Source organism: Loxodonta africana, chromosome 1 (genome assembly GCF_030014295.1).
Source record: "Loxodonta africana isolate mLoxAfr1 chromosome 1, mLoxAfr1.hap2, whole genome shotgun sequence".
In the NCBI taxonomy this organism is placed as follows: domain Eukaryota; kingdom Metazoa; phylum Chordata; class Mammalia; order Proboscidea; family Elephantidae; genus Loxodonta; species Loxodonta africana.
The window spans coordinates 210,712,966-210,728,749 of NC_087342.1; the positions used below are offsets into that span (position 1 = coordinate 210,712,966).

The window sequence follows — 15,784 nt, forward strand, 5'->3', positions numbered from 1 at the left end:
GGAGTGATAGCACGGGGTGGTTAAGTGTACTCCCAAGACAGGCTGTCCCTTCACTCTGGGTATTAGGAAAAAAAAAAGAGGAAGAACAAAAGAACCAAAGGAAGGAAGGAAAAGAGCAAGTCAGAGAGAGGCAGGGTAAGAACGAAAGAAAGAAAAGAGAAGAGTAGAGAAGAAAATAAAGGAAAAGGGAAGAAGAGAAGAGCAAGGCAATGGCTCTCGGACTTGTCAGAGGGGCCTGAGAGGGGATTCGACTGGGCTGGGAGATCGGCTCCGCGAGCGCGAAATCCCCGCGGGCAGGGAGGAGATGCCCACATCAGGCGCCGGCACTCCGAGCTTATTAATTCTTTCCCGAAGAGTCCCCAGGGTTCAAGGGTTCCCGGCTTTCGGGTGCCCTCCGGGTTTGCCCTGAACCCTCCCTCCCCCGGGAGCTCAGCTCGGGTCTGCGCCAATCTCCCACCCCCACCAGCCCACGCAACTTTCCTATCACCGCGGGGACCAGCGAGCGCCTCCCTCGCCACGCAGGGACGGCGGTCTTTCTGCGCTCGAGGCGACGGTCCTGGGTGGGGCCCTGTGCCTCCGGGATGACCTCGGCCGCGACGCGCGGAGCCCAGCAGACGCCCGCGCAGCCCGGCAGCCGCACCTGAGCCCGAGTCCCGGGCCTGGTCCCAAGGCCGGAAGCGCGGGCGGCGTGACTGGCCCCGGGAGAGCAGCCTGAGCCCGCGGCGGGGACGGGAGAAAGAAAACGGGTGACCGAGCCCGCCTCTAGCCAGCTAGGGGCGAGGACCTGCCGACACTGCCCCCTCCACCCACTCATCCTCGTCTCCCACCCGGCTCGGCCCAGAGCACCCCCAGCACCAGCTCAAAGGCAGACCAACTTCCTCCACATTTTCGCTCTAACTTTTCTTGAAGTTCCTTGTAAGGAGGAACCTGCCTGCCCCCTGGCCGTGGCGGGCTGGGGAAACCCGGGAGAGGAGCCGCACTCGAACGCTGCAGCGCCTAGGTCCACCTTGCGCAGGGCAGAGCGTGGGTGGGAGCGACTTCGGGGAAAGCCTGATGAACTCGGCAGAGATCGCGTAAAGGAGAGTCCAGCCTCCGCGCCCGTGCCAGCCGCCGGGGCTCCTCTTTGTGGAACCAGAAGCCAAGGTGGTGCTAGGTTGTGGAGAATGATCCTGCGGCCTCGGGGGACCTCAGCGCAGTAATGCCAACATGTAAGTTTCACCTTTCAGCTCAGAATTCTTTCACACCTTTATCGGTAGTTTTTTTTCTTTCTTTCTTTCAACTAAATGATTTTCTAAGGACTTCAACTGCGTTGACAAAGTAAACCGGTTTGTCTTCAGTTTGGCTCCTGGAGGCACTGAGGAGGAGTGAGATGGTGTTGCCAAACAGACTGTGACATGTGTGTGCAGCTTTTTTCCTGCAAAAGGTAAACCTCACATTTGGAAGGAGTAAAGCATAATAATAAAAAAAAAAGGGCAAGGCTTCAAGAATGGGGGAAACATGTTTTCCATTCAAATTCAGCAAGGAATAACAGGCAGTGCTCCTAGGTCCAAGGGACCGCCAGTGCCAAGACAGCGCTCTCCTGGATCAACACTGGGGGCTTGGAAGATACTAGTATGTGGAGAAAATGTTGACTTTACACATTGTCACCCTGACTGTAGAAGTTATTCTTGGAACATTGGGTTGTTTGAGTGGTTAAAAAAGAAAAAAGCGCAGCGAAAAGGTTCTCTGTGTACTTTATAGATTTGTGAGGGGCCCTGTTAGAAGGTACCTAATTAGAAAGGTTGGGGGGTGTCGGGTGATGGAATGGTAACCTAAAAGGTTTTGTTCCTGTGGAATTATGTCAGTGGTAAAGGGCCTGAGAGCGACCCGGGAAAGGGCCTCCAAGCACCAATTGGCCTTCCAGAATGGAAAAAAAGAAGGTTGTTCTCAAAAACTCCAAGCTTATTTTTGTGGCCAACTAAGAAGTTGCTTTTTCTTGAAATATGTAATTTTCTCTCTCATATTTTATTTCTTCTTGGGCAGACAGCCTGACAGACATTTTACCCCCTTCCACTAAGGTACAGAATTTTCTAGAAATTGGTATTTTACCCTCCCCCCTCCCAACTCCTGGAAGAGGAATTTCCTATTTCGCTATAATTTCTGGGGTAAGACGTGCACCTCAAGGCCCATTTTCTCCTTCCCAGCGCTGCCTGCCCCCTCCTCTCCCCACCGGCCCACATTTTTAAAAGAGAAAAAGAAGTCCTGTCCACAAGGCTAGCATTCTGCTACTCTGTTCCTGGTAGTGTGCAGTATAATTACAAAGGAATTCCTTATTTTTGTTAAAACTGCATGTGGAGTAATTACACACCTGTGAATTTTAAAGTTTCGTTGATGCCAGTGGAATCAGCAAGGTATAACTTGAAAGAGTTTATCTTGGGAAGCAGCCAACAATCTCATATAAGACCTGTTCTCACATACAGGCGACACATTTGAAATGAATATGAGTTTGTTTTAAACTTCACATTTTTCTGAAAATATAGTAGCGTTTTTAACAGCAGGTATTTGTCTTGCTTCCTTTCAATTTCTGTAGGTATTTAGGTCTTATTGGAGAAGAAAGGATATTAAAAAAAAAAAAAAGATACCAATTTGTAAAGTAGAAGGTCAACAGGTTTATAAAAATTTCCTGATCATGAAATTAAATTATGTGAAAACAAACATAAAGATACTAGTCCATTTGAATTCCACACGGTTAAAAACTCCTATTTCATTATAGAGTAAAAAAGTGAATTTTCAGTCCTATAAATATTTGTTTAGTATCTTGATTTGAGTTTCCTTATTGAGTTATTTAGATTGAAAGCTTTTCCTTGCTTACGAGATTCTAGCTATATTTTTTTTTTTGTTTAAAGTCCATAGAGCAGAACATACGGAAATAATATCAACTTTTCCAAGGTAAATATTCCTTATTGAAAAATGTTAAATTGGGGGACGATCTTTTAAGTTTTAATCTTTTAAATCTTAATTTTAATAGATTCAAGTACAGAAACTATTTATAAATATATTTCTCCTTACCCCTTGTGGATGTGTGTATATGTGTGGTTATACTCGCATTCTGAAATTATAGACTTTCTAAATGTTTTGAAGTTGTAGTGACTGCATATTTGTCATACACTAAGAAATTTAATAGATGTACAAGACTTGCATTAATTGGTCTCAAGCTGCATGAAGCTACTGTTCCATTTATGGCTTATATAAATTACATGACATTGTACTCTTCCAGTGTGAATGGTGAATGCAGCTATTGTTTCTTCGCTTATGGGAAGTGTTAGAAGCCTGTAGTTGTACTGCCTTACTGAACACGTCACTGTGGTTTCTGGAAGTAATGATTTGGAGAGAATCAGTTTATGTATTTAAAATAAACTGACAAGTATTTCCTTAAACCTGACCATTTTTCTGACTGCGCTAAGTGTCTTACAAAGAGTTTACATGTCTCTGATGGGATGATTAAGAGTCTGTACAGATAATTTAGGATTTAGACTAAATAGAAAAATACTTTGTTCAATGAATGTGGTGCGCAGGGGCAAAAACTTTGTGTCTCCATTTTTATTTCTAATTGGGTAGCATTTATTACAAAAGACGTATACTGAGTAATTGAGTCAGTTAAAATGTCAGTAAAATTTGGATGTGGCTTCCTGAGTATCATCTTTACTTTATACACATTACTTAGGATGGAATTATTTGTAATGCCAAAAAAAAAAAGGAAAACCTTCAAGGTTAATGTATTTAAAACATTTGTAGCAAATATGACAAAGGCTTAACATATTTAGCATCGAAATTAGTTTAAAAAATTACAAATCACTAAGAGAACTATTTATACTGTAATAGAAAACAACACAAATGACTTGAACTTACCCATCCAAATGAAGGAAATCCAAATGAGACATACTTCTTTTATCAAATTCACAGTGATTAACGCAATAGTACTCAAAACTGATGAGGGCATCATGAGATAAACACTGATAACTTCAGTGTAAACGTGTGCGTATTTAACTTTTTTTGATAAATGCTGTCAACTTGTAGATAAGTTATAAGACTGAGTACAAAGAACGCTTGTATGGCCTTTATCCAGATTCACCTGTTGTAAATATTTTCCCCTTTTGTTTTCATTCCCTTCCTCCCTCCACATCTCTCTCGAAATTTGTTGTTGTTGTTGTTAAGTGCTGCTGAGTTGATTCTGACTCACAACAACCCCATGTATGATAGAATGAATGCTGCCCAGTCCTGTGCCATCCCCATAATAGTAGATATGTTTGAGCCCATTGTTACAGCCACTGTGTCAGTCCATCTTGTTGAGAGTCTTCTTCCTTTTCACTGACCCTCTGCTTTACGAAGCATGATGTTATCCTCCAGGGATTGGTCCCTCCTGATAACGTATCCAAAGTAACTGAGGCCAAGTCTCGCCATCCTTTCTTTTTGGGAGCATTTTGGCGTTACTTCTTCCAAGATAGATTTGTTCATTTTTCTGGAAGTCCATGTTATATTCACTATTGTTTACCAATACCATATTTCAAATGCTTGTATATATTATATATACTGTGTAACATATATATCATTTTTTCTCTAAGCCACCTGAGAGTAAGTTATATCAGTTACATATATTAAGGCTTCAGGGTTGACATTTTTAATTGAAATTTTTATTGAGATATTTGTAGATTCACATGTAATTGTAAGAAATACTGCAGAGAGATCCTGTGTACCCTTTACCGTCTCCCTGAATGGCAACATTTTGCAAAACTATAGTACAATAAAGGAGCCCTGATAGTGCAGTGGTTAAGTGCTAGGCTACTAACCGAAACGTCAGAGGTTGGAACTCACCAGCTGTTCTGTGAAAGAAAGCTGTCGCAGTCTGCTTCCATAAAGATTACAGCCTTGGAAACTCTATGGGTCAGTTCTGCTCTGCGCTACAGGGTTACTATGAGTTGGAATCAACTCCACGGCAATGGAATAGTACAATAAAGGAGCCCTGGCCTGGTGGTGCAGTGTTAAGTGCTTGGCTGCTCGAACCGACCCAGCTGCTTGTGGGAGAAAGACCTGGCAATCTGCTTCTGTAAAGATTACTGTGTGGGGCAGTTCCAGTCTGTCATGTGGGGTTGCTGTGAGTTGGAAATCTACTCAACGGCACCTAACAACAACATAGTACAGCATCACAACCAGGATATTGATACGGTCCACCTCTCTATTCAAAATCCCCCAGTTATACAGTGCTGCTGTAACAGAAATACCACAAGTGGATGGCTTTAACAAAGATAAATTTATTCTCCTATAGTCTAGTAGGATAGAAGTCCAAAGTCAGGGTGTCTCTTCCAGGGGAGGTTTTCTCTGTCACTGTGGACGAAGGTCCTCATCATCAGTCTTCCTGTGGTCAAGGAGCTTTTCAGTGCAGGAACCTCGGGTCCACAGGTGTTGCCTTCTTGGTGGTATGAGGTCCCCCTGTCTCACTGCTCTCTTTTGTATCTCAAAAGAGATTGGCTTTAGGCACTATCTAATCTTGTAGATCTTATCAATATAACTGCCACTAATCCATCTCAGCAGCATCATAGTGATAGGATTTACAACACATAGGGAAATCTCATCAGATGACAAAATGTCAGATAATCATACAATACTGGGAATCATGACCTAACCAAGTTAGGACTATCAAGTTGACACAGGACATAACAGGTACTCATTTGTGTATATGTGTATTTCTCAAGATTGACTTTTAATCACTCACCTGTGGTACAAACCAAGTATGCGTATTATGACTCAGTAAAGTTAAAATGTGTGCAGATTTGAAGACTACATCTATTGGCCTTCTTGAAGGGTGGGGTGAACGTAACTTAATTAAAGGATTTAGATTGAGTAATAGAATAGCACTTCGTCTTTTATTCATTGCTTAGGCTTAGGAACATGATCTTTAACCAGAAGAAGAAATACAATTATAAGCAGACTTGCATAAACCAAATTACCGTTCTTTCACTGTACTGTAGGTATTAAGGTATTCTCTCTGGCATTCCTCATGTCGCTTTATGAAAAGATTTGCCATAGAAATGAAGTTGGGACATGGGGAAGGAAGTTAATTCTGATTGTTGGTGATTTTAATAGAATTAGTACCGTATCAATTACGTTACTAATTTCAAAATTTCTTCATTAATTTCTATTTAAGTTGTGACTTTTGGGGAAGCCACTAGGAGTAGACAGACGGGAGATGGTAGATTATTTTAGTGGTGCATTTGGATAAAGTCACATCTACAAGGGGTCATACCCATATTTAAAACAATTCTTATAAAAGGATTAAATTCTAAAGTTTCCTTTAACAGTACTCTGCATATTGTATTTTGTAGCCTATACAGATTGAAAAGGGGAGCAAGTTTGCAATAGAGGTAGCTTGGTTCTCACAAAGGAGAGCTGGGCTGGAAGCCAAGTGACATAGATGATCTTTTGTCCTTCCCTCTCCCCACAGCTGGTTGTGTAATCTTGGGCACGTAGTTTGTTGTTGTTGTTAGGTGCTATCCTATAGGTTCCAACTCATAGCAATCCTATGTACAATAGAAGGAAATACTGCCTGGTCCTGTGCCATCCTCAAAATCCTTGTTATGCTTAAGCCCATTGTTTCAGCCACTTGTCAGTCCATCTCATTGAGGGTCTTCCTCTTTTCACTGGCCCTCTGCTTTACCAAGCATGATGTCCTTCTCCAGGGACTGATCCCTCCTGACAACATGTCCAAACTATGTGAGACGTAGTCTCGCCATCCTTGCTTCTAAGGAACGTTCTGGTTGTACTTTTTCTGAGACAGATTTGCTTGTTTTTTGGCAGTCCATGGTATATTCAATATTATTATCCAACACCGCAGTTCAAAGGTGTGAATTATTCTTCAGTATTCTTTATTCATCGTCCAACTTTCACATGCATAGGAGGCGACTGAAAACACCATGGCTTGGGTCAGGTGCACCTTGGTCTTCAAGGTGACATCTTTGCCTTTCAAGACTTTAAAGAAGTCTTTTGCGGCAGATTTGCCCAATGCAATGTGTCTTTTGATTTCCTGACTGGTGCTTCCATGGGTGTTGATTGTGGATCCAAGTAAAATGAAATCCTTGACAATTTCAATCTTATCTCTGTTTATCATGATGATGTTGCTTATTGGTCCATTTGTGAGCATTTTTGTTTTCTTTATGCTGAGATGTAATCCATACTGAAGACTGTGGTCTTTGATCCTCATCAGTAAGTGCTTCAAGTCCTGTTCATTTTCAGCAAACAAGGTTGTGCCATCTGTATAATGCAAGTTGTTAATGAGCCCTCCTTGAATCCTGATGCCCTGTTCTTCTTCATAGAGTCCGGCTTCTCTGATTATTTGCTCAGCATACAGATTGATGAGGTATGGTGAAAGGATACAATCCTGACGCGCACCTCTCCTGACTTTAAACCACACAGTATCACCTTGTTCTGTTCGAACAACTGCCTCTTGATCTATGTACAGGTTCCTCATGAGCACAATTAAGTGTTCTGGAATTCCCATTCTTTGGAGTGTTATCCATGATTTGTTATGATCCACACAGTCGAATGCCTTTGCACAGTCAATAAAACAGAAGTACACATCTTTCTGGTATTCTCTGCTTTCAGCCAGGATCCATCTGACATCAGCAATGATATCCCTGGTTCCACGTACTGTTTTAAATTTGGCTTGGATTTCTGGCAGTTCCCTGTTCATATACTGCTGCAGCCGTTTTTGAATGATCTTCAGCAAAATTTTATTTGTGTGCAATGTTAGTGATATTGTTCAATAATTTCAGCATTTGGTGGGATCACCTTTCTTGGGAATAAGCATAAATACAGATCTCTTACAGTTGTCTGGCCAGGTAGCTGTGTTCCAGATTTCTTGACATAGATGAGTGAGTGCTTCCAGTGCTGCGTGTGTTTCTTGAAACATTTCCATTGGTATTCCATCAATTCTGGAGCCTTGTTTTTCTCCAGTGTGTTCAGTGGAGCTTGGTACTTCTTCAGTACCATTGGTTCCTGCTCACATGGTACCTCCTGACTAATTCTTTTTGGTATAGTGACTCTGTATATTCCTTCCATCTTCTTTTGATAGTTCCTGAATTGTTTAATATTTTCCCCATGGAATCCTTCACTATTGCAACTCAAGGTTTGAATTTTTTCTTTAGTTCTTTCAGCTTGAGAAATGCTGAGCATGTTCTTCCCTTTTGGTTTTCTTATCTCCAGGTCTTTGCATATGTCATTATAATACTTTATGTTCTTGAGCCACCCTTTGTAATCCTCTGTTCAGTTCTTTTACTTCATCATTTCTTCTTTTTGCTTTAGCTACTTGATGTTTGAGACCAAGTTTTAGAGTCTCTTCTGACATCCATTTTGTTCTTTTCTTTCATTTCTGCCTTTAATGACCTCTTGCTTTTTTCATGCATGATGTCCTTGATGTCATTCCACAACTTGTCTAGTCTTTGGTCGTTAGTGTTCAACGTGTCAAATGTATTCTTGAGATGGTCTCTAAATTTAGGTGGGCTATATTCAAGGTCGTACTTTGGCTCTCATAATCTTTAAATTTCTTTCAGGTTCTGGAAGTCAAACTCTTTATATAAAAATATTTCTGCCCTTTTTTAATAGAACTTTGAGTTCACAAACAAAACTGTACACAAGATTGTAGTTTTTTTATAGTTCCTGTTTAGAACCTTAGTAACCCTGTTCAGGATTTTCCATCCTTGTGAGGAAATGGTTTAACTCTCAGGGACGTGTCTTTGCTAAGTGATCCCCTGAGAAGACGCACAGTACTGTCCTTCCTCTGTTCTATTATTAATTTACTTGTTTCTGTTCTTTGGTAAACAGTAAAGTGGGTGAAAGTTGGTGCGTCATATGGTTTATGTTTGGTTACAAAGGGTTACCCTGTCCTGGGTTCCTTTTCTGTGCAAAGTGATGGAGTCTTGAGAACTGGAACACATCAAACCCTTTGTCATCATTTGTAGCTATCACCTGATAGAATTGCAGGCAGCTTTTGTAAAACAATTTCAAGATTGAATATAGAATCAGTAAACATCAGAATCTTTTGTAGCAAAGGAGAAGTTGCATGAGCAAATAAAATAGGAAGCATTGTGTGTAGCCAAGCTAAGGGCATGGATCCCTGAGTATTGTTTAGAGAGCACGTATACTTGGGAGGGAACCATTATTCACATATTGATAATAAAGAATTGTCATGTACCACAAAGAGTAAGGTGACATCTTTTTAACGCTTTAAAGAGGTTTTTTGTAGTAGATTTGCCCAACAAGGTGGATTGACACAGTGGCTTCAACAATGGGCTCAAGCATAATAACGATTGTGAGGATGGCGCAGGATGGGGCAGTGTTGTAATAGGGTCGGTATGAGTTGGAACCTACTCAATGGCACCTAACAACAAGAACAACAAAGAGTAAAGCTGTGAGTTCCTTGGACCGCTATTTCCGTTAATATGTGTAAGGCTGGCAGCCAGGTTTGACTGATATGTCCTATGTCTCTGAGCCTAGCTTCCTTCTCTGTGAAATGAGGTTGTAGTTCATCTTTGCCTCTTCCAGCACAAAGCTTCGTTGGATATATAATTGTGCTTTTGTTTTAGAAGCATACTCATTGTAGCATGAATGGGAAACACCTCATTCATGTAGCAGCGTTGGAAATGAGCCCCTTTCTCCAAATGAGTGAACTTCCCACGTCACAGAAGTTTATTGTCTTAATGGTAAAAAAAAAAAACCTGTTGCCATCGAATCGATTCCAATTCATAGCAACCCTGTGGAACAGAATAGAACTGCCCCATAGGGTTTCCAAGGAGTGCCTGGTGGATTCAAACTGCCAACTTTTTTTTTTTTAGTAATTTTTATTGAGCTTTAAGTGAACATTTACAAATCAAGTCAGTCTGTCACATATAAGCTTATATATACCTTACTCCATACGCCCACTTACTCTCCCCCTAATGAGTCAGCCCTTCCAGTCTCTCCTTTCGTGACAATTTTGCCAGTTTCTAACCCTGTCTACCCTCCCATCTCCCCTCCAGACAGGAGATGCCAACACAGTCTCAAGTGTCCACCTGATACAAGTAGCTCACTCTTCATCAGCATCTCTCTCCTACCCATGGTCCAGTCCCTTCCATGTCTGATGAGTTGTCTTTAGAAATGGTTCCTGTCCTGGGCCAACAGAAGGTTTGGGGACCGTGACCACCGGGATTCCTCTAGTCTCAGTTAGACCATTAAGTCTGGTCTTTTTATGAGAATTTGGGGTCTGCATCCCACTGATCTCCTACTCCCTCAGGGGTTCTCCATTGTGCTCCCTGTCAGGGCAGTCATCGATTGTGGCCGGGCACCATCTAGTTCTTCTGGTCTCAGGATGATGTAAGTCTCTGGTTCCTGTGGCCCTTTCTGTCTCTTGGGCTCATAGTTATCCTGTGACCTTGGTGTTCTTCATTCTCCTTTGATCCAGGTGGGTTGAGACCAATTGATGCATCTTAGATGGCCACTTGTTAGCATTTAAGACCCCAGATGCCACATTTCAAAGTGGGATACAAAATATTTTCATAATAGAATTATTTTGCCAGTTGACTTAGAAGTCCCCTTAAGCCATAGTCCCCAAACCCCCGCCCTCGCTCTGCTGACCTTTGAAGCATTCAGTTTATCCCGGAAACTTCTTTGCTTTTGGTCCAGTCCAGTTGAGCTGACCTTCCATGTATTGAGTATTGTCCTTTCCTTCACCTGAAGTAGTTCTTATCTACTAACTAATCAGTAAATAACCCTCTCCCAGCCTCCCTCCCTCCCCTCCTCGTAACCCCAAAAGTATGTGTTCTTCTCAGTTTATACTATTTCTCAAGATCTTATAATAGTGGTCTTATACAATATTTGTCCTTTTGCCTCTAATTTCGCTCAGCATAATGCCTTCCAGGTTCCTCCACGTTATGAAATGTCTCACAGATTTCGTCACTGTTCTTTAACGATGTGTAGTATTCCATTGTATGGATATACCACAATTTATTTACCCATTCATCCGTTGATGGACACCTTGGTTGCTTCCAGCTTTTTGCTATTGTAAACAGAGCTGCAATAAACATGGGTGTGCATATATCTGTTTGTGTGAAGGCTCTTATTTCTCTAGGGTATATTCCAAGGAGTGGGATTTCTGGGTTGTATGGTAGTTCTATTTCTAACTTTTTAAGAAAACGCCAGGTAGATTTCCAAAGTGGTTGTACCATTTTACATTCCCACCAGCAGTGTATAAGAGTTCCAATCTCTCCGCAGCCTCTCCAACATTTATTATTTTGTGTTTTTTGGATTAATGCGAGCCTTGTTGGAGTGAGGTGGAATCTCATCGTAGTTTTAATTTGCATTTCTCTAATGGCTAATGATCGAGAGCATTTTCTCATGTATCTGTTAGCTGCCTGAATATGTTCTTTAGTGAAATGTGTGTTCATATCCTTTGCCCACTTCTTGATTGGGTTGTTTGTCTTTTTGTGGTAGAGTTTTAACAGAATCATATAGATTTTAGAGATCAGGTGCTGGTCGGAGATGTCATAGCTGAAAATTCTTTCCCAGTCTGTAGGTGGTCTTTTTACTCTTTCGGTGAAGTCCTTAGATGAGCATAGGTGTTTGATTTTTAGAAGCTCCCAGTTATCTTGTTTCTCTTCATCATTTTTGGTAATGTTTTGTATTCTGTTTATGCCTTGTATTAGGGCTCCTAACGTTGTCCCTATTTTTTCTTCCATGATCTTTATTGTCAAACTGCCAACTTTTTGGTTAGTAGCTGTAGCTCTTAACCACTATGCCACCAGGGTTTCTATTACTTAATGGTAGTTTTCCTTTTTTAAAAGGAGTCCTAGTGGTGTGATGGTTAAGCACTCCGCTGTTAACCGAAAGGTCAACAGTTTGAACTTACCAGACGCTCTTCCAAAGAAGAGACCTGGTGATCTGCTTCTGTAAAGATTACAGCCTAGGAAACACAGTGGGGCAGTTCTGCTCTGCCCTATATGGTCACTATGAGTCAGAATCGACTTGATGGTATAGAACAACAGTCCTTTTTAAAGTGCCTACTATTTTTTTTTTTTTACTAAGTGCCATGCAGTGTTACCTAGTTCTTTGTGGTGAATAGCATTCTGTTCACAGAAGAAATAGGTATTTGTCCTCTAAACCGTGCAGTTGGTTGGGGAACCGGGATATAAGTACGTGCCACCTCAGAGCTCATGTCCGTTATTATGTTTACTAGTATTATTATTTATTATAACATGTTGCTTCTTATAAGCAGTGAAAATGCTTTTAATTTCAAATGTTTTAGATGATTGTTTTTGAAAACATTCCTTCCATTAAAAAAAAAATAGTCCTGAGAGCTTAGCCTTTTGTTAGTTTAACTTTCCAGTAGGGAACGCATTCTGCTGGAACTTTAGTGAATATGAAGCCCTGATATGAGTTTCAGACACTACTGAAAATTTCTGTGTGTCTGGCAGGTGTGAATAATGAATTTCATTTTTGTTCCCAAGAGATTCTGAACGTGGCTACAAATTTAGGTGCATGGTGTTGGTATATCGTTTTCCTTTCTTGTTTAAGTCTTTTCTTTTAATTTCACTGCAGACTGGATAACCAAGCTGATATTAGAATGCCTAGGATGATAGTAGGAGCCTTGGTGGTGAAGTGGTTAAGTGCTGGACTGCTAACTCAAGTGTCAGCAGTTTGAACCTACCAGGTGCTTTTGGGGAGAAAGATGTGCCAGTCTGCTTCCATAAAGATTTACAGCCTTGGAAACCATATGGGGCAGTTCTGCTCTGTTGTATAGGGTCCCTATGAGTCAGAATTAACTCAATGGCAGTGGGTAAATCGAGTACTTGCTGAGTATTATGCACTAGTTTTGAAAGACATTATCTTTCTTAATTACCTCAGCAGCTCTATGGAGTAGATACAAGAACTGTTCCTGTTTTACTGATGAGGAGTAGGAAGCACAAGGCGGTCAAGTAAAATTTCCAAGGGTTGCATAGTTGACAAATGACAATCCCAGGTCTGCCTTGTTCTCTTTGCTACTACATGGTTTCCCACAGTAAGAGACAGATTTGAAATAAAAGCTTGAGTCCAGCTCAGGAATTATTTGATATCTATTTTAGCTTAATCTAGTCTTTTCTTCCTACTTCTCTGTTTTTCTCTTTAGTGTTACATGTTTTTCCCCAGATAAGCAACTTTCAGGTAAAGAAGGTATTACTGTGACCCCAAAGTATCTTGTTATTTGCCTTTCTTTATAGAAATAAAATGACTGTCAATTACCCTTTATTTTAAAAGTAACACCTGCTTGTTGGAGATCTTAAGATGTTCTGGAGAGTTCTTACTGTTACTTCATTGCCTGGCCACTTCATGACTCTCTGGTTAACCAGTCCACTGATGGTCCCTTACGGCAGTTGACTTATTCTTGGAGCCCCTTTGCTGGCTTGCCCCCTTTGATGGTATTGAGTCAATGTAAGATAGCTCACCATTGCTTTGAGCCAAGATGATACGGATTCTCCTCTCTAAATCAGTCAGGCTACTACCCAGAAGGTCAACAGTTTGAATCCACTAGCTGCTCCTTGGAACAGTTCTACTCGTCCTATAGGGTTGCTATGAGTCTAGATCGACTTGATGGCAACAGATTTGGTTTTTGGTTTTTTTTTTTTTTTAGTAGACCACAAGTATTACAGAAACTAGTAAATGATGTTAGATGGAGGGGTGGTGCTTTGAAAAATCTCATAATTCTTCTTTACAGTAGTTTCATGTTTAAAGTGAAAATTATATTTCATACAGATTTAGGCCAGAAAACCTACTGCCATCAAGTAGATTCCCACTCATATAGGGCAGAGCAGAACTGCCCTATCGGGTTTCCAAGGAGCAGCTCTGGATTTGAACTGCCAACCTTTTGGTTATCAGCCGAACACTTAACCACTGCACAACCAGGTCTACCAGCCATTTAAAAACATTGATAGCTATTGCAATATCAAGAAATTAATCTATTTTTTTAAGTTGGTGCTTCCATGCTTCATTTTAGGGGGAAGAAGAGAGCTTGAATAGTTTAATTTTATTTTTAATATTTCCATTTGTAAAGTAGCAGATATTATAATATGATAATGTTTTCTTAAAGTCAGAATTTCTGGGACTCTATAGGGGAGATGGAAATCCTGGTGGCGTAGTGGTTAAGTGCTTCAGCCACTAATCAAGAGGTCAGCAGTTCAAATTTGCCAGGCGCTCCTTGGAAACTATGGGGCAGTTCTACTCTGTCCTATAGGGACGCTACGAGTTGGAATTGACTCGACGGCAGTGGGTTTTTTGGTTTTATAGGGGAGATTGATATAAACATCTTCTTCTTGCTACCCAGGTAGGCTTGTGTCTTTTGAGGCTGAAGCTGAAATTGCTCTATTTTTTTTTTAAACAAATGATTTCTTTTTTAATTGCCTGAATATTTCCCATCTTCATGCAGAAATCACCTATTATATAGACTCTGGTAAGGAAGGTAGGACCAGTTAGCAAATAAAATATGGTGAAACCTGGGAGAGCTGGAACCTGATGGACTGCCTTGTTTTTGCAGGTCTTGCAAGTTTTCTGCCTTTGACAGGATGCCTACTATCGCTTTCTGCTAAGAATCCTACCTTGTTAGTTTTGAGTTTTCCTTCTCTGGCAGGTTTCCACCTTACATAGGTTCTGGCTTTCACAGGTTTTACTGTACATCATTTTGTTTTTACCTTTTGCCTAACTAACTTAAAGGTCCCTGGGTGGGTGCAGAATGGTTTGCACTTGACAATATGGCATCGACATGAGTCGGAATCGACTTGATGGCAACTAACAACATCAGCTAACCAAAAGGTTGGTGGTTCGAACCCACCCAGCAGCACATCAGTTAAAAGGCCTGGCAGTCTCCTTCATGAAGATTACAGCCAAGAAAGCCATATGGAGCTCAGTTCTCCCCTGCAGCACATGGGTTCACCATGAATCAGAATCAACTATGACCACAGGTTAAGTAATAACTTAGAGGAAATGATAAGTTCATTATAATCTCTGAAGTTTCTTCTTTATTTGGAAGCAAAACTGAAGAAGGTTTCTGTTTTACAGTTCCTGCTGAAAACCTACTTTTACTATTAATGCCATGATGCTTTACTGAGTGCTAAGTGTTTTGAGTCTTACTTTGTTCCCTTGCAGGATGTTTCACGCAGGTCGAATGTGGAGCTATCGCTGGAAATGGAAGCCAGGTCCTCTTCTATTCTTACTTGTTTTATATATCGTATGTGTCCCTCACTCAGGTAAGAAAGACTCTCACATTCAGCCCTGAATTTGATGATGATTACATTGCTTTCAGTCTAAGTGTTCTGCTTATTTAAGCCATCTCAGCTTTATTTATGGGGATATTATTCTACTTCTGTCCTTACAGGTTTTTCTGTCCATCGCCTCTTTATATTCTCTGAGTTCTATGTCAATACTATTACTTTAATCATTGGTTTATTTTCTGATGAATATATTTCTTAAAATATCATTGTATTTTAGCATTATTTATTTATCTAGCCCATATTGAGTGATGAGATAGTACATATCTGACGTGAAGTAAGTGCTAGCTCTTTCTTCTGTTGAATAAATATACACACTAAATTCCCTTCTTTTTTCTGTTTTTGTGTAGTTATATAGAACTTGGCTGCTAACCAAAAGGTCAGCAGTTCTAATCCACCAGCTGCTCCTTGGAAACCCTGTGGGGCAGTTCTACTCTGTCCTATAGGGTTGCTGTGAGTCTGGATGGCAATATGTATATATTTTT

At 40.9% G+C, this 15,784-nt stretch overlaps 1 protein-coding gene across 8 annotated transcripts in view; it reads left to right on the forward strand.

Annotated features, from left to right (window-relative positions):
* Positions 1 to 622: 622 nt before the first annotated feature.
* The window catches only part of ADGRG6 (adhesion G protein-coupled receptor G6), a 163,038-nt gene continuing 147,876 nt past the window's right edge, over positions 623 to 15,784 (forward strand). For 5 of the 8 annotated variants that reach the window (XM_010588714.3, XM_023553043.2, XM_023553106.2 and 2 more), the window contains exons 1-2: positions 623 to 1,208; positions 15,178 to 15,278. In XM_010588714.3, the coding sequence (XP_010587016.1) occupies positions 1,207 to 1,208; positions 15,178 to 15,278 (103 nt within the window). In that variant the 5' untranslated portion in view covers positions 623 to 1,206. Of the gene's footprint in view, positions 1,209 to 15,177; positions 15,279 to 15,784 lie in introns of those variants that run through there. The other 3 variants (XM_010588758.3, XM_010588804.3, XM_023553142.2) reach the window with 2 other exon arrangements.